At 43.6% G+C, this 22,300-nt stretch overlaps 1 protein-coding gene across 4 annotated transcripts in view; it reads left to right on the forward strand.

Annotated features, from left to right (window-relative positions):
• Positions 1-13,676: 13,676 nt before the first annotated feature.
• Positions 13,677-22,300, forward strand: part of LOC112230510 (ankyrin-1-like) — an 84,294-nt gene continuing 75,670 nt past the window's right edge. For all 4 annotated transcript variants that reach the window (XM_042311370.1, XM_042311373.1, XM_042311372.1 and 1 more), the window contains exon 1: positions 13,677-14,046. In XM_042311370.1, coding sequence (XP_042167304.1) covers positions 13,921-14,046 — 126 coding nt within the window. In that variant the 5' untranslated portion in view covers positions 13,677-13,920. The remainder of the gene's footprint in view (positions 14,047-22,300) is intronic.

Consider the following 22,300-nt stretch of genomic DNA (forward strand, 5'->3'; position numbering starts at 1 on the left):
AACAGATTCTGTCAACACAAGACCAAGGGACAGTGGTGGAAAAAGTACTCAAAAGCCATACGTCAACGTAAAGATACCTTCAAAGAAAATGATACAGGTAAAAGTGAAAGTCACCCAGTAAAATACTACTTGAGTAAAAGTTGAAAAGTATTTGGTTTTAAATGTAGGTTAAGCATCAACAGTAAATATAACTGATAAAATGTACTTAAGTATCAAAAGTAAAAGTAAAAGTATGAATAATTTCTAATTAAATTATGCCAACCAGAAAGCATAACTTCCTTCCTTCCTTGTTTTTTTATTTATGAATGGCCAGGGGTACACTACAACCATCTGACATTCATTTACAAATAAAGCATGTGTTTAGTGAGTCCTCCAGATCAGAGGCAGTAGGGATGGATGTTCTCTTAATAAGTGTGTGAATTGGACCATTTTCCTGTCAAAATCTAACAAGTACTTTTGGGTGTCAAGGAAAATGTATGAAGTAAAAAGTACATTATTTTCTTTAGGAATGTAGTGAAATAAAAATAAAAGTTGTCAAAAATATAAATAGGAATGTACAGATACTCCCCAAAACGACTTAAGTAGTACTTTAAAGTATTTTTACTTAAGTACTTTACACCACTGCCAAGGGATGAGGTGAGTTGGATTGAATAAGTGCAGTGTGAAGTAGGCTAATATGCACTTGACTTCCACTTTCAATAATACGGTTTGAACTTTGAATTTGACTCCCCATGCCACATACATTGATCAGATCACAAAATGTAGCAATATACTGCCAATGGCAACCCCAGCTGCACATAGCTCAAAGTGACCTGCGTTCTATGTTACAGGAAGAGGACACTAGTCTGCAATATGCTACAGCGACATCTACCAGTGACCGAGCAAGTCTGCATTATACTACTGTGACATTTACCGGTAACCAAGCTGGACCTGGGCGCACCAAGATCAAGTTTGCAATGACTGGAGACTACGCCCTCTTAGCAGAATAATAGAAGAAAGACAGTCTGTCTTGTAGAAAAGTGTTGTTTTTCTCATAATTAACTTACAGTTACCTTCCACCCGTTGGTGCACTTCTGCTTGATTTACATATCTTCTACTCTGTGGACACCATGTCTTCCTGTAGTCTGTAAACATCAGTTCCTCTCAGATTCTCTTCCTGGGCTATAAATAGATGTGCAGAGGTTTTAGGATAAGATTCATTTCAAATCAAATCAAATCAAATCAAATTTTATTTGTCACATACACATGGTTAGCAGATGTTAATGCGAGTGTAGCGAAATGCTTGTGCTTCTAGTTCCGACAATGCAGTAATAACGAGCAAGTAATCTAACTAACAATTCAAAAAAACTACTGTCATACACAGTGTAAGGGGATAAAGAATATGTACATAAGGATATGAATGAGTGATGGTACAGAGCAGCATAGGCAAGATACAGTAGATGATATCGAGTACAGTATATACATATGAGATAAGTATGTAAACCAAGTGGCATAGTTAAAGTGGCTAGTGATACATGTATTACATAAGGATGCAGTCGATGATATAGAGTACAGTATCAACGTATGCATATGAGATGAACAATGTAGGGTAAGTAACATTATATAAGGTAGCATTGTTTAAAGTGGCTAGTGATATATTTACATCATTTCCCATCGATTCCCATGATTAAAGTGGCTGGAGTAGAGTCAGTGTCATTGACAGTGTGTTGGCAGTAGCCACTCAATGTTAGTGGTGGCTGTTTAACAGTCTGATGGCCTTGAGATAGAAGCTGTTTTTCAGTCTCTCGGTCCCAGCTTTGATGCACCTGTACTGACCTCGCCTTCTGGATGGCAGCGGGGTGAACAGGCAGTGGCTCGGGTGGTTGATGTCCTTGATGATCTTTATGGCCTTCCTGTAGCATCGGGTGGTGTAGGTGTCCTGGAGGGCAGGTAGTTTGCCCCCGGTGATGCGTTGTGCAGACCTCACTACCCTCTGGAGAGCCTTACGGTTGAGGGCGGTGCAGTTGCCATACCAGGCGGTGATACAGCCCGCCAGGATGCTCTCGATTGTGCATCTGTAGAAGTTTGTGAGTGCTTTTGGTGACAAGCCGAATTTCTTCAGCCTCCTGAGGTTGAAGAGGCGCTGCTGCGCCTTCCTCACAATGCTGTCTGTGTGAGTGGACCAATTCAGTTTGTCTGTGATGTGTATGCCGAGGAACTTAAAACTTGCTACCCTCTCCACTACTGTTCCATCGATGTGGATGGGGGTGTTCCCTCTGCTGTTTCCTGAAGTCCACAATCATCTCCTTAGTTTTGTTGACGTTGAGTGTGAGGTTATTTTCCTGACACCACACTCCGAGGGCCCTCACCTCCTCCCTGTAGGCCGTCTCGTCGTTGTTGGTAATCAAGCCTACCACTGTTGTGTCGTCCGCAAACTTGATGATTGAGTTGGAGGCGTGCATGGCCACGCAGTCGTGGGTGAACAGGGAGTACAGGAGAGGGCTCAGAACGCACCCTTGTGGGGCCCCAGTGTTGAGGATCAGCGGGGAGGAGATGTTGTTGCCTACCCTCACCACCTGGGGGCGGCCCGTCAGGAAGTCCAGTACCCAGTTGCACAGGGCGGGGTCGAGACCCAGGGTCTCGAGCTTGATGACGAGCTTGGAGGGTACTATGGTGTTGAATGCCGAGCTGTAGTCGATGAACAGCATTCTCACATAGGTATTCCTCTTGTCCAGATGGGTTAGGGCAGTGTGCAGTGTGGTTGAGATTGCATCGTCTGTGGACCTATTTGGGCGGTAAGCAAATTGGAGTGGGTCAAGGGTGTCAGGTAGGGTGGAGGTGATATGGTCCTTGACTAGTCTCTCAAAGCACTTCATGATGACGGATGTGAGTGCTACGGGGCGGTAGTCGTTTAGCTCAGTTACCTTAGCTTTCTTGGGAACAGGAACAATGGTGGCCCTCTTGAAGCATGTGGGAACAGCAGACTGGTATAGGGATTGATTGAATATGTCCGTAAACACACCGGCCAGCTGGTCTGCGCATGCTCTGAGGGCGCGGCTGGGGATGCCGTCTGGGCCTGCAGCCTTGCGAGGGTTAACACGTTTAAATGTCTTACTCACTTCGGCTGCAGTGAAGGAGAGACCGCATGTTTCCGTTGCAGGCCGTGTCAGTGGCACTGTATTGTCCTCAAAGCGGGCAAAAAGTTATTTAGTCTGCCTGGGAGCAAGACATTCAACAGGTATACTTGATGTGTAAATGAACAGCTTTCTTGATTTATAAGTCAATATGTCATTTATAAGTTGTGTGTGTAAAATGAGATAAAACTACAGAGATGAAAATGTTTAAAAAAAAATTGATTCCGTTTCTCTGTATTGCAGAACATTCTTAATAAACCACTTCACTATCTGTTAGAGGAAAGCAATACAAAAGGACTCTTGATTTGCAAGCTAACATGGAGGTTCTGTTTGGAACTCGTTCTTCACCCATGCATTTTCCCATCATTTATGTGCAAAGCTTTAACTAGAGGCAAATGAAACCCAAATTAGAATTGCATTAATGCAATCACTTTTCAAGTAGAACATTCACATTGGACTCCTTTAAAAATAATTTCCAATTACAAATGGTTTCTGCTAGTTACAGTAGGCCTGATTTGGCGCAAAGTAATCTCAGAAACCCAGAACCAAATGTCACATTTACATAACTCTCATATCCCATATGCTCCTGACAGACGTATCATTTTTGTCACAGACTTTAGGAGAGACTATGTCACACCCTGATCTGTTTCACCTTGTGCTTGTCTCCACTCCCCTCCAGGTGTCGCCCATTTTCCCCATTATCCCATGTGCATTTATACCTGTGTTTTCTGTCTGTCTGTTACCAGCTCGTCTTATCATGCCTACTAGTGTGTTTCCCCCCGTGTGCGCCTGTTGCTCTAGCCCTTGTTTTTCTAGGTTTTCCGGTTTTGACCACCCTGCCTGCCATTCTGTACCTGTCTGACTCTGCCCTGGATTACGGACCTCTGCCTGCCCCCTGCCCTCGACCTGTCTTTTACCTGCCCCCTGTTTGGTCAATAAACATCTGTGATTCCAACTGTCTGCATCTGGGTCTTACTCCGAGTTGTGATAGACTAGGCCCAACCAGATCAGTCTTTGTCTAAACCTGCACTTGGACCATGTTACAGCTATAGGTATGATAGTTTTATATGAAATGAAGCACCATCACAAGAGGGTGATAGGTGAGAGCTATTGTTTTACCATTAAGTGTTTCACCTTTGTACTACTGTGGCGTTGTCTGAGTCAGCCAAATGCTCTTGGGTATATTTATTAATAAAAGCATGTTTGAGAGCATGCCTCACATTCGTCCTGAAAGCATCTCTCATTTCCATATATCCTGTTTCACTTCTCTCTCTGAGTTATTTATAACAGGTGACAGGTTTGGAGCCGTAAAACAACTCTTAACCATGATCCAATTAATGTGCTGGTGCCTTGTGTTAGCTACGTATTATTAGTAATAACATTATCGTACCCTATAATCAAATGTCAAATCATTTACTTTCACAACTGTTTATTTGATTGTACTTTTGGCTGGAATAACAATGATCTATAGTCTCTCTTGAACTACAATTAAACAGATGCAGGTACAGTATGTTTCTCTTGAATATTCTTTCTCTTCGTTGTTTTGTCATTAAGCATTAGGGATGCTTTCTGTGTGATTTGAATAGGCTACAGTAATAAAAGACTGAGATGACTAATTAAGCACAAAAGAATGGAAATAATCGATTTATACTATACTTTACTCAGTAGTTTGTTGAGGCCCCTTTGGCAGCGATTACACCCTCAAGTCTTCTTGGGTATGACGCTACAAACTTGGTACACCTTTATTTGGGGAGTGTCTCCCATTATTCTCTGCATATTCTCTCAAGCTCTGTCAGGTTGGATGGGGAGCGTCACTGCACAGCTATTTTCAGGTCTCTCCAAAGATGTTTGATCGGGTTCAAGTTCAGGCTCTGGCTGGGCCACTGAAGGTCTTTCAGAGACTTGTCCCGAAGCCACTCCTGCGTTGTCTTGGCTGTGTGCTTAGAGTCGTTGTCCTGTTGGAAAGGGAACCTTCGCCCCAGTCTGAGGTCCAGAGTGCTCTGTAGCAGGTTTTCATTGAGGACCTCTCTGTACTTTGCTCAGTTCATCTTTCCCTTGATCCTGACTAGTCTCCCAGTCCCTGCCGCTGAAAACCATCCCCACAGCATGATGCTGCCACCCTTCCCCAGATCTGTTTCTCAACACAATCCTGTCTCGGAGCTCTACGGACAATTCCTTCGACCTCATGGCTTGGTTTTTGCTCTGACATGCACTGTCAACTGTGGGACCTTATTTAGACAGGTGTGTGTCTTTCCAAATCAAGTTGTAGAAACATTTCAAGGATGAGAAATGGAAACAGGATGCACTTGAGCTCAATTTCAAATATCATAGCAAATAAGGTATTTCTGTTTTTATTTTTTATAAATTTGCAAACATTTCTAAAAACCTGTTTTCCCTTTGTCCTTATGAGGTATTGTGTAGATTGATTTGATTTATTTAACTAGGCAAGTCAGTTAAGAACAAATTCTTATTTACAATGACGGCCTTGGAACAGTGGGTTAACTGCCTTGTTCAGAGGCAGAACGACAGATTTTTACCTTGGCAGTTCGGGGATTTGATTTAGCAACCTTTCGGTTACTGGCCCAATGCTCTAACAACTAGGCTACCTGCCGCCCCAATGAGGAAAATGTCTTATTTAATTAATTTTAGAATAAGACTGTAACATAAGTCAAAAGTCAAGGGGTCTGAACACTTTCCGAATGCACAGTATACGTGTTTGGTCCCATATTTCTGGCTCGCAATCCCTTCATCAAGCTAGTGACTACAATATTGTTGGATACATTTGCTGTTTGTTCTGGTTGTGTTTCAGATTAATAGAAATGTATGGTAAATAATGTTGTGTAATTGTGTCATTTTGTAGTCACTTTCATTGTAAATAAGAATAGAATGTGTCAAAACCCTTCTACATTAATGTGGATGTTACTATGATTATGGATAATCCTGAAAGAATTGTGAATAATCATGAGTGAGAAAGTTACAGATGCACAAATATCATACCGCCAAGACATGCTAACCTCTCACCATACAATGACAGGGTAGGTTAGCATTTATGTGTCTGTAACTTTCTCACTCATCATTATTCATGATTGATTTAGGATTATCCAAAAAGTATAAAGGCAAAAGAAGACAAAACCCTTCACTGTCCCAATAATTACGGAGCGCACTGTATATGGTGAGATGTTTACCACAATCCATGTTAACATAACATTTCTGTGATTCTGTCTTTACAGCCAGTGACACAACAAATCCTGCAGAATCTCAACAGGAAAAGAGGACAGTAGAGGTAAACCAAAACCACACTGCCTCGCACTCTCCATCTACTTTGACACTATCTAGTGATGTTTCGGTTTTCTGTGCGTTGCGTATACAGTACAGGGAGCTGGCACACAACACACACAGTGTACAAAACATTAAGAACACCTTCCTAATTATTGAGTTGCATCTCCCCCTTTTTCCCTCAGAAGAGCCTCAATTCATCGGGGCATGGACTCTACAAGGTGTCGAAAGCTTTCCACAGGGATGCTGGCTCATGTTGACTCCAATGCTTCCAACAGTTGTGTCAAGTTGGCTGGATGTTCTTTGAGTGGTGGACAATTCTTGAGACACACGGGAATCTGTTGACCATGAAAAGCCCAGCAGCGTTGCAGTTCTTGACACAAATCGATGTGCCTGTCACCTACTACCATACCCCCCCCCCATTCAAAGGCACTTAAATATTTTGTCACCCTCTGAATGGCACACATACACAATCCACGTCTCAATTGTTTTTCACCTTGATTCACCTGGAGAGTCTATGTCATGGAAAGAGCAGGTGTATTTAATGTTTTGTGCAGTCAGTGTATAACTACATTATAAATTGAAGGCAGTAAGAATTGTGCTTTCTTGCAAGAATCGGATTATTTGATGTTTCCATTTCAATTATGATGTGCCTTCCTCCCTATGTTTCAACAACAGAAAAGTGAAGATGAATTGTGCTATGGCACTGTGTCCCATGCTGGTGCTCCTTCATCCCACTTGGTCAAGTTTGAGCAAGGACATGATGAGTGGTCATACACTGACCAGCACATGTCTTCCTAAACAGACATGAAATGATATATTGTTCAATGGATAGATTGTTTATATTTTTTTTAAACATCCCTATTTTCTTCCCAAGTAATATGTCACATGAATACATTTCTAATGGTCTTGTGATCAGCCAATTTGTCATAATAAAGTTGTTCTATTCCACCATCTGCTTAATTTCTGTTTGTGTTGTGCGCACCTGTCAGTCCCAGACTACATGCGGGAAACTAACATACTGTGGCGCAAAAAAATGTTGCTGCCCAAGCAGGCACTCACCCTTTTCCTACCTGCGGAATGCTTGAAAGGTAAGCCATTTAACAATAATAAAATAATGTAAAGCAATTTACTCTCTCGTATCTTAACACATGTTTTAATTAATTAAAGAAGCATGTTGCAGCTGAGTTTATCATCGTCACGAGTTTAGGTCTACAGAACTCCATGTGCACAGTCAGTGGGTAAAATGGCAAAGTTTGTTTTCTGTGTGGCTGTTACAAACTTTATTACCTCGGCTTAGAAGTAGAAGACACTTTCATACCACTGGATGGCAATGTTGAATCATGTTTTGGAACAATTGTAAGAGCTCCTCGTGCGTTGATTTTTCTGCAATAATCGTGAGTTGTAGGCTACCTATGCCATTTTGATTTGGATTCCACCTGCCAGCCAGCGGTTTGGTGTAAACTGGCCTGGCCTTATCTTGTGTTTTTACTGAAAGTTTTATTGTGGACTACATATTCAGCGAGGACGGCGTCTATTCGTTCTGTTTTCACTCAGTCAGACCTACTATAGTTTTTGTCAAGGAGATCATGTTCTTTGTCTGCAGTCTGCGCTAATGAAGTAGCCTGAAAATTCGGGAGTCTTATTGTCTTCGATGAAAATGCATCATGTCGTCATCAAAAACAATTGATATAGCATTCACCAACATCTCAGTAGGTGGCAGTATTATACATAACGTATTTTAGAAAAACAGGTACAGTATTTGCAAATATATTATATATTCACATAGTGGTATTGACATGTTTAACACATGGAGGGAAACAACATTAATTGGAACCTGTCCCATCAGTAACAATGGAATATTGTCTACTTAGGTCTATGTGCCTTGTTTGTAATTTCCCATTTATGCCATTTAGTAGACATGTTTAATTTATACAATCCAGTCCCCCCAGTGGGAATCGAACCCACAGCCCTTGACATTGCAAATGCAATGCTCCACAGACTGAGCCCACAGGACTTGGCATTTGAAATAAACATGGAATAATGCCCATATATTCCTGGGGCGATCGAAACCATATTGAAGGATGGACTATTTCTTTGTGTGTTTATTGCCTCCAGTTGAAGAGGGACCATTACAATCAGTCAAAACAAAACCCAAAGCTGTCAATCACACCAAAGCAATTTCCCTTCCCTATTCAGTGCCAGTAGTGGCAGGTGGAGTTGGTACTGTTTTGATTGACACATGAAGAAGTGATACGCATACATACACTCCCTTACGTATTGATTTGGACAGTGAAGCTACATTTTTTATTTGGCTCTATACTCCAGCATTTTGGATCTGACAGCCAAAATCAGGCGACAGTATATAATGTCACCTTTTATTTGAGGGTTTTTTCATACATATCTGTTTTACTGTTTATAAATTAAAGCACTTTATGTATCTAGTCCCCCAATTTCAAGTCAAATCAAATTGAATTGGCCACATACACGTGGTTAGCAGATGTTAATGCAAGTGTAGCAAAATGCTTGTGCTTCTAGTTCCGACCGTGCAGTAAAATCACACAACAACTACCTTATGCACACAAGTGTAAAGGAATGAATAAGAATATGTACATATATGGATGAGCGATGGCGGTGCGGCATAGGCAAGATGCAGTAGATGGTACAGAGTACAGTATATACATATGAGATGAGTAATGTAGGGTATGTAAACATTATATAAAGTGGCATTGTTTAAAGTGACTAGTGATACATTTATTATATCCACATTTGAATTATTAAAGAGGCTAGAAACTTGAGTCAGTATGTTGGCAGCAGCCACTCAATGTTAGTGATGGCTGTTTAACAGTCTGATGGCCTAGAGAAGCTGTTTTTCAGTCTCTCGGTACTAGCTTTGATGCACCTGTACTGACCTCACCTTCTGGATGATAGCGGGAACAGGTAGTGGTTCGGGTGGTTGTTGTCCTTGATGATCTTTTTGGCCTTCCTGTGACATCGGGTGGTGTAGGTGTCCTGCAGGGCAGGTAGTTTGCCCCCAGGGATGCGTTGTGCAGACCTCACTACCCTGTGGAGAGCCTTGCGGCTGTGGGCGGAGCATTTGCCGTACCAGGCGGTGATACAGCCCAACAGGATGCTCTCGATTGTGCATCTGTAAAGGTTTGTGAGTTTTTTCGGTGACAAGCCAAATTGGCGCTGTTGCGCCTTCTTCACCACGCTATCTGTGTGGGTGGACCTTTTTAGTTTGTCCGTGATGTGTTTGAAGGTGTCATGAGTATTTGAACAAATTCATTTGTGTATTTAAGTATTTTTCTTTGCCACATGTGCCGAATATAACAGATGTAGACCGTGAAATGTTTACTTACAAGCCCTTTACCAACAACATAATTCCTAGCATGCAATGACTACATAAATCTTGTGACTCTAAAAAAACTGTTTGTAGTTTGTTTTGGTTGTGTTTCAGATTATGTTTTTCCCAATAGAAATTAATGGTAAATAATGTATTGTCATTATGGAGTGACTTTTATTGCAAGTAAGAATAGAACATGTTTCTGAATCCTAGCGCCTCTGAACACTACATTAATGTGGATGCTCCTATGGTTATGGATAATCATGAATTCATTGTTACAGACAAACAAAGATCATACCCCCAATGTTACACACTGTTAAAGTTACAGAGGGGAATGATATTTACAGTGCATTTGGAAAGTATTCAGACCCCTTGACTTTTTCCACATTTTGTTACGTTACAGCCCATTTCTAAAATTGATTAAATCGTTTTTCCCCCCTTATCAATCTACACACAATACTCCATAATGGCAAAGCAAAAACAGTTTTTTTTTAAAAATGTTGGCAAATGTATTAAAACAAAAAATCTTAAATATCAATTTACCTAAGTATTCAGACCCTTTACTCAGTACTTTGTTGAAGCACCTTTGCCAGTGATTACAGCCTCGGGTCTTCTTGGGTATGACGCTAAAAGCTAGGCACACCTGTATTTGGGGAGTTTCTCCCATGCTTCTCTGCAGATCCTCTCAAGCTCTGTCCGATTGAATCGGAGCGTCGCTGCACAGCTATTCTCAGGTCTCTCCAGAGATGTTTGATCGGGTTCAAGTCCGGGCTCTGGCTGGGCCACTGAAGGACATTCAGAGACCTGTCCCGATGCCACTAATGGTTTATCTTGGCTGTGTGCTTAGGGTTATTGTCCTGTTGGAAGGTGAACCTTCGCCCAAGTCTGAGGTCCTGAGCACTCTGGAGCAGGTTTTCATCAATGATCTCTCTGTACTTTCTTCTGTTCATCTTTGCCTCGATCCTGACTAGTCCCACAGTCCCTGCCGCTGAAGAACATCCCCACAGCAATATGCTACCACCACCATGCTTCACCGTAGGGATGGTGCCAGATTTCCTCCAGACGTGATGCTTGGAATTCAGGCCAAAGAGTTCAATCTGGGTTTAATCAGATCAAAGAATATTTTTTTTCTCATGGTCTGAGAGTCTTTAGGTGCCTTCCGGGCAGACTCTAAGCGAACTATCATGTGCCTTTTACTGAGGAGTGGCTTCCGTCTGGCCAGTCAACAATAAAGGCCTGATTGATGGAGTGCTGCAGAGATGGTTGTCCTTCTGGAAGGTTCTCCCATCTCCACAGAGCATCTCTGGAGTTCTGTCAGATTGACCATCGGGTTCTTGGTCACCTCCTTGATCAATGCCCTTCTCCCCCGATTGCTCAGTTTGACTGGGCGGCCAGCTCTAGGAAGAGTCTTTGGTTGTTCCAAACTTCTTACTTTTAAGAATGATGGAGGCCACTGTGTTTTTGGGGACCTTCAAAGCTGCATAACTTTTTCGGAAGCCTTCCCCAGATCTGTGCCTCGAAACAATCTTGTCTCGGAGCTCTATGGACAATTCCTTCGACTTCATGACTTGGTTTTTGATCTGACATGCATTGTCAACTGTGGGACTTTATATAGACAGGTATGTGCCTTTCCAAATCACGTCCAATCAATTTAATTTACCGCAGGTGGACTCCAATCAAGTTGTAGAAACATCTCAAGGATGGTCAATTGAAACAGGACGTACCTGAGCTCAATTTAGAGTCTCATAGCAAAGGGTCTGAATACCTATGTAAATTAGGTATCTCTTTTTTTTATTTTTAACACATTTGCTAAATTTTCTAACCTGTTTTTGCTTTGTCATTATGGGGTATTTGTGTGGAGAGTGATGAGGAAAAATATGTATTTAATATGTTTTAACAAAATGTAGAAAAAGTCAAGGGGTCTGAATGCTTTCCGGATGCTCATGGCAACCGTAAATAAATATGACTGATCCAGTCACGTGGCCGCTGTCTTAAGGCTACATACCTTGCACTACAAAATCACATTTCTGTAGGAATGGTAGAGAGACACACCTATCATTATGTCAGTGTAATTCCTTCCTCTATGTCTCTGACATTGAGAAGGATCCCACTTATATGGCTGAGATGAAGTGACTAAAATAGAATTTAATGGAGCGACTAGAATACTCCTGTCATATCCATTTTTGCCCTTCCTCTCTTTTCCCTCGATGCTTGTGTGTGGATCTTATATGTTTTGGAGTGATTCAGCATTTGTTCTACAGTGAAAAGGAGCGGGAGAAGACAGGGAGGCATGATAGGAGGTAGATCTTACAGGATATCTCCTTTGTCATTTGCGGAGGGAATGAGAGAATGAGAGACAGAAAGATACACTACATGAACATCTCATTCCAAAATCATGCGCACTAATATGGAGTTGGTCCGCCCTTTGCTGCTGTAACAGCCTCCACTATTCTATGATGGCTTTCCATTAGATGTTGGAAGATTGCTGAGGGGACTTGCTTCCATTTAGCCACAAGAGCATTAGTGAGGTTGGGCACTGATGTTGGGCGATTGGGCCTGGCTCGAAGTCGGTGTTCCAATACATCCCAAAGGTGTTCAATAGAGTTGAGGTCAGGGCTCTGTGCCATTTCTGTAAAGCCCGGGGGTATTGTCATGGTGAAACAGGAAAGGAACTTCCCCAAACTGTTGCCACAAAGTTGAAAGCACAGAATCATCTTGAATGTCATTGTATGCTGTAGCGCTAAGGGGCCTAGCTAGAACCATGAAAAGCAGCCCCAGACCATTCATCCTCCTCCACCAAACATTACGGTTGGCACTATGCATTGGGACAGGTAGTGTTCTCCTTTCATCCGCCAAACCCAGATTTGTCTGTCAGACTGCCAGATGGTGAAGCGTGATTCATCACTCCAGAGAACGTGTTTCCACTGCTCCAGAATCCAATGATGGCGAGCTTTCCACCACTCCAGCCGACGGTTGGCATTGCGCACGGTGATCTTAGGCTTGTGTGCGGCTGCTCGGCCATGGAAACCCATTTCATGAAGCTACAGTTCTTGTGCTGACGTTGCAACCGAGGTCAGGCGATTTTTACGCACTACTCGCTTCAGCAGTCGGTGATCCCGTTCAGTGAGCTTGTGTGGCCTACCACTTCACGGCTGAACCGTAGTTGCTCCTAGACATTTCCACTTCACAATAACAACACTTGCAGTTGACCGGAGCAGCTCTAGCAGGGCAGAAATTTTATGAACTGACTTGTTGGAAAGGTGACATCCTGTGACGGTGCCATGTTGAAAGTCACTGAGCTCTTCAGTAAGGCCATTCTACGGCCAATGTTTTCTATTGAGATTTCATGGCTGTGTGCTCGATGTTATACACCTGTCAGCAACGGGTGTGGCTGAAGTAGCCAAATCCACTAATTTGAAGGGGTGTCCACATACCTTTGGCCGTGTAGTGTAGAAGGGAGAGACACCTATTGCAGTGAGCAGGTGTGGTTGGTTGCTCGTTTGTCTCTCGCTCTTTCTCACTCTCCTCCTTTCTCATGCTCTGTTGCTTTTAGATCTACTGGGAAAGATGGAGGGAATCATGCATGTTGTTGATGCATTTCAGTCTTGTCTGTTGCTGACTGTAAAAAAATTATAGAGCCAGATGATTTATCTATGGTGAATACAGCCTCTCACTGCTTGAGAAATACAGAGAAAAGATTGCCATCATATTGAATACTCCAAGATATATATACATATAGAATAAGCCTAAAGAGCAATACAAATTTGTACATACAGTATATGTAGAATTACTCAATGTCTGCTCTATAGCAGTCCTTTGCCTTTGAGGGAATTGTGGAATCGTGGAAGTGGCAAAAAGAAGCAAGATGTGACAGAATAATTTGAAGGAATCTGCAGCTCGTGCGGGGGGAGGGGAGGCAGCTCAGTGCAACACAGCCTGACTGGATGAGTAGCAACAGCAGCAGCAGCAGCAGCAGCAATAGCACTAGCAGCATCTCCTTTGTGGCTTGCTGGGGGGCTCGGTCACTAGAGCACCGCGCTCCCGCTCACAGACACACAGGCGCTCCCAGCGCCACCGTCACACACACGTAGTGGCAGTGGCAGTCGTCGTCAGAGCCGGCGCTGGGGCAGGGACAGGGACTGCTACCTTGACGACTGGAGCTACGGCGACAGCAGCTGCGGCACCATGGCGCAAGCCGCCAAGCAGCTCCGTAAGAACAAGGACCTAGCGGAGCTCGCCGCTCAGGAGCTGAAGGATAAGGAGGAGGAGAAGAACAAGAAGAGGAATCGATCGAGGGACCGCAGACGCAAGGTATGGCTGTTTGAGGATGGTGTCGATTTCTCTCCGTCCCTGTTCCCGCTGTCTCTGTTGTCTCTGTCTCTCTATATCATTTTCTCATTCTCTCGACCTGTCTCCTTCCCTCCTTTCTGCAGGAAGGGGTTTGGGATGCTTAACACATGTACAATTACACACACAGTCACAGCCGCCGCGTGTTAACCAGTTATGCACAGATGCTCATACACAGGTTGTGTTCGTTCAGTCAGACAATTAGCTGCGGGGGATGGAGGGTGGTATTGCTGGTCGTGTAGATGAGTGTGGGGGTGGTTGGGGGTCTGGTCTAAAAGGAGCCACTGATTAACCTGCCCTGCCCTGCCCGCTTCTCCTGGGGAGAGTGTTATGCTCTTTACTCTGGTCTTTTCCCCATTTCTCTTAAGAGGAGGGAGTCACAGAGTGGCGGGGGCGGTTTGGGGAGGCAGGCAGTCAGGCATCCTCTCCTCCATCTCCCTCCACCCCTCCCTTCTCCTAATCTCCTGTCTGTGTCGTTAAGTGTCCGGCTGCTGCTGGCTGGGTTTAATCGGCTGCCCTTTCAGGCTCTATTGTTTTCCCTTCCTGTGGACCTGCTGTAGTACGTGCCACACATCTCTGAGAGGCTGGCTTTTGCAGTCACTCTACTAGATGAGTGTGGGAGACAGTGTTCATCAATCATCTGCTGCAAGGGAGTTAGTGATCTCTGCTCTCCTTCCCCTATGGGCTAAGCTCAATATTCCTGCTATAGAGAACAGCCTGTTTTAATGTGAGCCTCCCAGCTCTACCTGTGGGATTGAGGGTTAAAGGGATGTTCTCCAGTAGGGTGCAGTGCAGCTGCCTGTATCTCTTGAGTGTTCTGTGCTGTAGGCTACAGTGGTATTTCCACCTGCTCCTTGCATTTCCATGGCTCATTCGGTTCATTTCCCTGGGTAATGATGGTGACATGACACTTCCCTGTCGATGGCTTGTGTCTATCATAAGACAACGTGTGGGTCCGTGTGGTGGTGGTGGTGGTGGTGGTGGTGGTGGTGGGGGGGGTCTTGGTGCAGTCAGAGGACGGTGAGAGAATGAGATGGAACAGAGAGAGAGAAATGGAGGAAGGGAGAGATGGCATAAGGAGAGGAGAGAGCCCCGTAGCTCCATGTGACTGTTGTTATCACCGTGGAAAACAGGCTCAGTAATGTCAGGGGTGGCCATGACGTCTCACGGGAAGGATATCCTGTTCACAACATCTGTCATATGCCAGCTTTTTATCTCTGACCTCCGTATCAACACCATCGGAATGAAAGACAGAGAGAGAGGGAGAGAGAGTGTGAGACAGAGAAAGAGGATGCATCTGCAATACCAATTAACAGCAACTGTTGGCTGCTCTCATTTCAATGCCACACACACATTTGAAAACATCATGTTGCTTGCTTGTATGCCAAGGTTGGCATTGGAATAAGGTTGAGACAGCGGCGTAATGAATGAATGATTATCCTTCCATATTGTGATGAACTCCCCTGTCAGTAGTTGGTATGTGTAAAAGAAAAGGTATCTGCGCTACAATGTCTTCATGCATATCTTTCTAGTCATCACAATTTAGTGCTTTATAAATGTGAGTGAGGGTTTGAGGTTGGCTCAGAATAGTGGTGAAGATATGATCAAGTACTGTTTCATCGACGATAATGGGCCAGATGCATTTCCATAAGTTGCGTCAAGCAACTACTTTTCTGCTCCAGCGCTTCTTAGACATATTACACTGTTTCTCCTCTCCCATTCCGTTGGACTGAGGCTTTTCATGCCATTGTGTGAAGCCTGCTATCAAGAGGGAGAGAGGGCCATAATGTTCCTTAAATGTTTATTGGTTTCATTGGATATAAATCATGCCCAGCTGCCCAGCGTGTCCTTACACCCCTCTCGTGTCCTAAGAAAAAGGTCACGTACTACACTATATTTGGTTTTATTTTTGAACTAGCATCAATCCTGTAACATATTATATTATTATATAACATATTATACTACTATATTTGCAATGATCTTTGATATGATTTTATACTGTCCATAAACATGAATGAATTTGATATATCCTATAAAATTGCATGATACAGAAAAATGATCATCTATGTTTTTATACTAGGGATGCTGTGTGTGTGTGTGTGTGTGTGTGTGTGTGTGTGTGTGTGTGTGTGTGTGTGTGTGTGTGTGTGTGTGTACATGAAATTATATTGCTTCAGGGTATCTCATTCCTCTTTTGTGTAACCTCCTAGTTGCAGACCTCTAATGATAAAACCATTACAATGTGAGCTCAGAGGCATTCACTTTCTCTAGTATTGCCTTGAGGATGAGCTCTTCTGTCATAGGTGGAGGCACGAATACAAATGACCAAATGAATGATTCAGTGGTCAGGGATGTGCACCAATGTCTTAGACTTGTAAGTGGGATTCCAAACATCATTTTTAGAAGCCTCGCTGAAACTGCTATGAACTGCTTGCATTCGACTGTGCTATATCTGCGTGTACCAATTAGCCTTTGGGCTGTAGCATGGAGCGCTGATAAAAGAAATGTATCACTCACTACAGAGCTGGTAGTTGTAATCCACAAGGCTCACTTACTAATAACCACGCATTGGGCTATTTAACCTAGACCGGTTGGTACTGCAGAGGCTGTGTGTAAAAACGCTGCCCTAGATTCGGTCTTCCTGCTGAGATGAGGTATTGAAAGAGTGGCAACGTATGTACGTGAGTATGTTTACTTGCGCCTACGTATGTGTGGGGCGCAAACAGAAGTGTCCCAGATTCCGAGGGACCTGTATGTGCATGTGTTTGCTTGCGTGCGCGTTGTGCGCGCGCATGCGTGTCCGTGCGTCTCAGAGGAGCAGGCAGGAGGAGGCGAGGTCGGGCTGACGTGTAAGCACTCTCATCCCAGCCACCATTCTCTAAGCCAGGAGTTTCACTGCACCAGAGCCATGCTGGAGGAACGTTCTGGAACAGGAACATGTACAGTCTGCTGTCGTTATGGCAGGTACCTGCTGTGTGAAGCAGATGCCACTAGAGGCAGCAGTCAGAGAGAGCGAGAGAGAGCTATGGCTGAAATGAGAGTTCAGAGGGTTGTATGAAATATTACAGTAAGAGGTTATTCTCAGTGCAGGCTTCTGATCGTAATATAACTAGTCTCATGACTCGTTTAATGCCAGCCAATGCATTGCCGAAAATTCAATTACGATCTTAAGTACCAGTTTGTTAAAAGGCATCTGGGCCTTAACATGGCCTAACATGTCACTGAACACAGACCATTGTTCTCAATGTGGCGTAAGGACCATCTCATCTATCATACTTTTACCTGCAACCCTCATGGTAGAGGAAGATGATGTTTACTGGGATCTGGGGCCAAATCTATCAAACACAAACAGATCACAACAGATCTTGTTCTGCTGACAGAGGGCTAGGCTAATTTCCAGCTGCAGTCAGAATTATTTTTGCTCTAATTGTTGTTGTGAAGAGTGACATTTAAAGATATGAAAAAACATAGCTGACAAAAAAAAAAGATTCTAGATCGCAGTACTGTTTTTGGGCCAATGTTTGTGTATCGATGTGCATGGGTCTGTGTGACTGTGTGTTGTTGTGTACTGTATGTCCGTACTGCATGTGCGTGAGTTTGTACTTGCACACAAACAGTAGCTGGCCCAGAATCCCTGATGTCAGGCCTTGGATGTGGTTCCCCATGGCAACTGACAGTGGTGTTGTTTGCGATACCAAAATTTTGACTTCGATACCTATCGGATTTAATCGATGATCTGGAGATCGTCAGGCTGGATATATGCCTTCCCAAAACCAATTTTGTTGGGGGGGTGGGGGTGTTACAGGCTGCCCAATCAGAACGAATTCTATGAGGGTCTCAATTGTATTGTCAAACTGTAATGATTCCTTGGTGAAGGAAATCATTTTGCTAAGGGATTTCAATACTGATTTCTGCAAACCCACAATGTATTTAAGCACTTCTGTAAATCACTTGCTCTGACGCCAAATGATAAAAGATCCCTCCTGGGTATGTGAAACAGTGCAAAGTACGGTTGACTTAATATCGGTGTCTGATAAATCTATAATATCGCAAAGTGTAGTGATAGTCTCAGCGATCATTTTATTACATTTTGCACAAGGAGGGTTGTTAAATATATATTTAACCTTAAAAAAAAACTGTTAGAATCAGAGGACAAAAAAATACTGTGTAGAAATATTTAGGGAGCAAGTGGTTCAAATTGACTGGTCACCTGTGTTCAATAGTGTGGGGGTAGACAGTGCCTGGGAAGCCTTTCAATGTATATTCCATGATGTGGTGAATGTGATGGCTCCCATTAGAAGGGTCAGAGTAAAGCAGAGATCTAGCCCTTGGTTTAATCATGAGATTCTAGAATCTTCAGTATTAAAAACAAGGGAATAGGCCTTTAAGAAATGTTAAGAACTCTCAAGCGCAGCCTGATTTTCTCCTATATAAACGTCACAGAAATGAAGCACAGAGCAGGATGGATGAAGCTAAGACTGGTTAATTTGCTGATAAAATCACTGAGAACAAAAATGACCCTAAAAAGCTTTGGAAATCATTTAAGGAAATAGGCTGGTTTTTGGAACAAAACTACCTCCATACTTCCATGAATTTGTTATGGTTACCTTTAGACTAGTCCCGTGACACTTGTGGGGATTGTAGAGCAAAACGGAGAACACCATCATGTCCGCGAGATTCTCCCCTTTCCATAGCATTCGACAATTTTGTGGGAAGACCGATTTTCTGCATATGTCATGGTCTGACACACACCGCTATAGCTCGGTCAGCTTCCACCGCAAATGCGGAAGGCCGACATAGGCGGATGAGGTGGATTGGGACACAGCCCATATCTTTATCTTAATTAAACTGACAGATTTTGATGGATTTTTATTACGTTACTTAGATTGACACATGGTCAATAGACTCCAAGGATTATTAAGAAAGTAATGACATCATTCACAAGGCAGAACTTGGCTGTGTAATCGGACTTTGTGTGGCTATGGAATCTTGTGGAAACCAGACGGGAGGCGAGGAAGACAAAGAAGTGAATGAGTTTCTGGTGACGAGGGAGATGAAGTGAATTAAGAACATTTTTTGTGTCAGTCAAATCAAATCAAATGTATTTATATAGCTCTTCGTACATCAGCTGATATCTCAAAGTGCTGTACAGAAACCCAGCCTAAAACCCCAAACAGCAAGCAATGCAGGTGCAGAAGCACGGTGGCTAGGAAAAACTCCCTAGAAAGGCCAAATGCTAGGAAGAAACCTAGAGAGGAACCAGGCTATGAGGGGTGGCCAGTCCTCTTCTGGCTGTGCCGGGTGGAGATTATAACAGAACATGGCCAAGATGTTCAAATGTTCATAAATTACCAGCATGGTCAACAAATAATAATCACAGTAGTTGTTGCAGCAAGTCAGCACTTCAGGAGTAAATGTCAGTTGGCTTTTCATAGCCAATCGTTAAGAGTATCTCTACCACTCCTGCTGTCTCTAGAGAGTTGAAAACAGCAGGTCTGGGACCGGTAGCACGTCCGGTGAACAGGTCAGGATTCCATAGCCGCAGGCAGAGCAGTTGTAACTGGAGCAGCAGCACGGCCAGGTAGACTGGAGACAGCAAGGAGTCATCAGGCCAGGTAGTCCTGAGGCATGGTCCTAGGGCTCAGGTCCTCCAAGAGAGAGAAAGAAAGAGAGAAAGAGAGAATTAGAGAGAGCATACTTAAATTCACACAGGACACCGGATAAGACAGGAGAAGTACTCCAGATATAACAAACTGACCCTAGCCCCCCGACACATAAACTACTGCAGCATAAATACTTTAGGCTGAGACAGGAGGGGTCAGGAGACACTGTGGCCCCAACCGATGATACCCCCGGACAGGGCCAAACAGGAAGGATATAACTCCACCCACTTTTCCAAAGCACAGCCCCCACACCACTAGAGGGATATCTTCAACCACCAACTTACCATCCTGAGACAAGGCCCTGTATAGCCCACAAAGATCTCCGCCACAGCACAACCCAAGGGGGGGCGCCAACCCAGACAAGAAGATCACATCAGTGACTCAACCCACTCAAGTGACGCACCCCTCCTAGGGACGGCATGAAAGAGCACCAGTAAGCCAGTGACTCAGCCCCTTTAATAGGGTTAGAGGCAGAGAATCCCAGTGGAAAGAGGGAACCGGCCAGGCAGAGACAGCAAGGGCGGTTCGTTGCTCCAGAGCATTTCCGTTCACCTTCCCACTCCTGGGCCAGACTACACTCAATCATATGACCCACTGAAGAGATGAGTCTTCAGTAAAGACTTAAAGGTTGAGACCGAGTTTGCATCTCTCACATGGGTAGGCAGACCATTCCATAAAAATGGAGCTCTGTAGGAGAAAGCCCTGCCTCCAGCTGTTTGCTTAGAAATTCTAGGGACAATTAGGAGGCCCGCGTCTTGTGTACGTGTAGATATGTACGGCAGGACCAAATCAGAGACCAGTTTAAAAGTAGAAAGTTTGCAGCCATCCACTTCCTTATGTCTGAAACACAGGCTTCTAGCGAGGGCAATTTTGGGTCTTCACCATGTTTCATTGAAATGTACAGCTGTGTGTCATCCGCATAGCAGTGAAAGTTAACATTATGTTTTCGAATGACATCCCCAAGAGGTAAAATATATAGTGATGACAATAGTGGTCCTAAAACAGAACCTTGAGGAACACCGAAATTTACAGTTGATTTGTCAGAGGACGAACAATTCACAGAGACAAACTGATATCTTTCTGACAGATAAGATCTAAACCAGGCAAGAACTTGTCCGTGTTGAACAATTTGGGTTTCCAATCTCTCCAAAAGAATGTGGTGATCGATGGTATCAAAAGCAGCACTAAGGTCTAGGAGGACGAGGACAGATGCAGAGCCTCGATCTGATGCCATTAAAAGGTCATTTAGCACCTTCACAAGTGCAGTCTCAAGTGCAAGTGCACAAGTGCAGTGCTATGATGGGGTCTAAAACCAGACTGAAGCATTTCGTATACATTGTTTGTCTTCAGGAAGGCAGTGAGTTGCTGCGCAACAGCCTTTTCTACATTTTTTGAGAGGAATGGAAGATTCGATATAGGCTGATAGTTTTTAATATTTTCTGGGTCAAGGTTTGGCTTTTTCAAGAGAGGCTTTATTACTGCCACTTTTAGTGAGTTTAGTACACATCCGGTGGATAGAGAGCCGTTTATTATGTTCAACATAGGAGGGCCAAGCACAGGAAGCAGCTCGTTCAGTAGTTTAGTTGGAATAGGGTCCAGTATGCAGCTTGACGGTTTAGAGGCCATGATTATTTTCATCATTGTGTCAAGAGATATGGTACTAAAACACTTGAGTGTCTCTCTTGATCCTTGGTCCTGGCAGAGTTGTGCAGACTCAGGAAAACTGAGCTTTGAAGGAATAAGCCGATTTAAAAAGGAGTCCGTAATTTGCTTTCTAATAATCATGATCTTTTCCTCAAGGAAGTTCATGACTTTATTATTGCTGAAGTGTAAGCCATCCTCACTTGGGGAATGCTGCTTTTTAGTTAGCTTTGGGCTCTTCGATACTGCACGGTACTGTCTTTCCAAGCTAGTCGGAGGACTTCCAGTTTGGTGTGGCGCCATTTCCGTTCCAATTTTCTGGAAGCTTGCTTCAGAGCTCGGGTATTTTCTGTATACCAGGGAGCTAGTTTCTTATGAGAAATGTTTTTAGTTTTTAGGGGTCAACTACATCTAGGGTATTGCGCAAGGTTAAATTGAGTTCCTCAGTTAGGTGGTTAACTGATTTTTGTCCTCTGACGTCCTTGGGTAGACAGAGGGAGACTGGAAGGGCTTCAAGGAATCTTTGTATTGTCTGTGAATTTATAGCACGACTTTTGATGCTCCTTGGATGGGGTCTGAGCAGATTATTTGTTGCAATTGCAAACGTAATAAAATGGTGGTCCGATAGTCCAGGATTATGAGGAAAAACATTAAGATCCACAACATTTATTCCATGGGACAAAACTAGGTCCAGAGTATGACTGTGACAGTGAATAGGTCCAGAGACATGTTGGACAAAACCCACTGAGTCGATGATGGCTCTGGAAGCCTTTTGGAGTGGGTCTGTGGACTTTTCCATGCGAATATTAAAGTCACCAAAAATTAGAATATTATCTGCTATGACTACAAGGTCCAATAGGAATTCAGGGAATTCAATGAGGAACGCTGTATATGGCTCAGGAGGCCTGTAAACA

Source organism: Oncorhynchus tshawytscha, linkage group LG33, assembly GCF_018296145.1.
Source record: "Oncorhynchus tshawytscha isolate Ot180627B linkage group LG33, Otsh_v2.0, whole genome shotgun sequence".
NCBI lineage: Eukaryota > Metazoa > Chordata > Actinopteri > Salmoniformes > Salmonidae > Oncorhynchus > Oncorhynchus tshawytscha.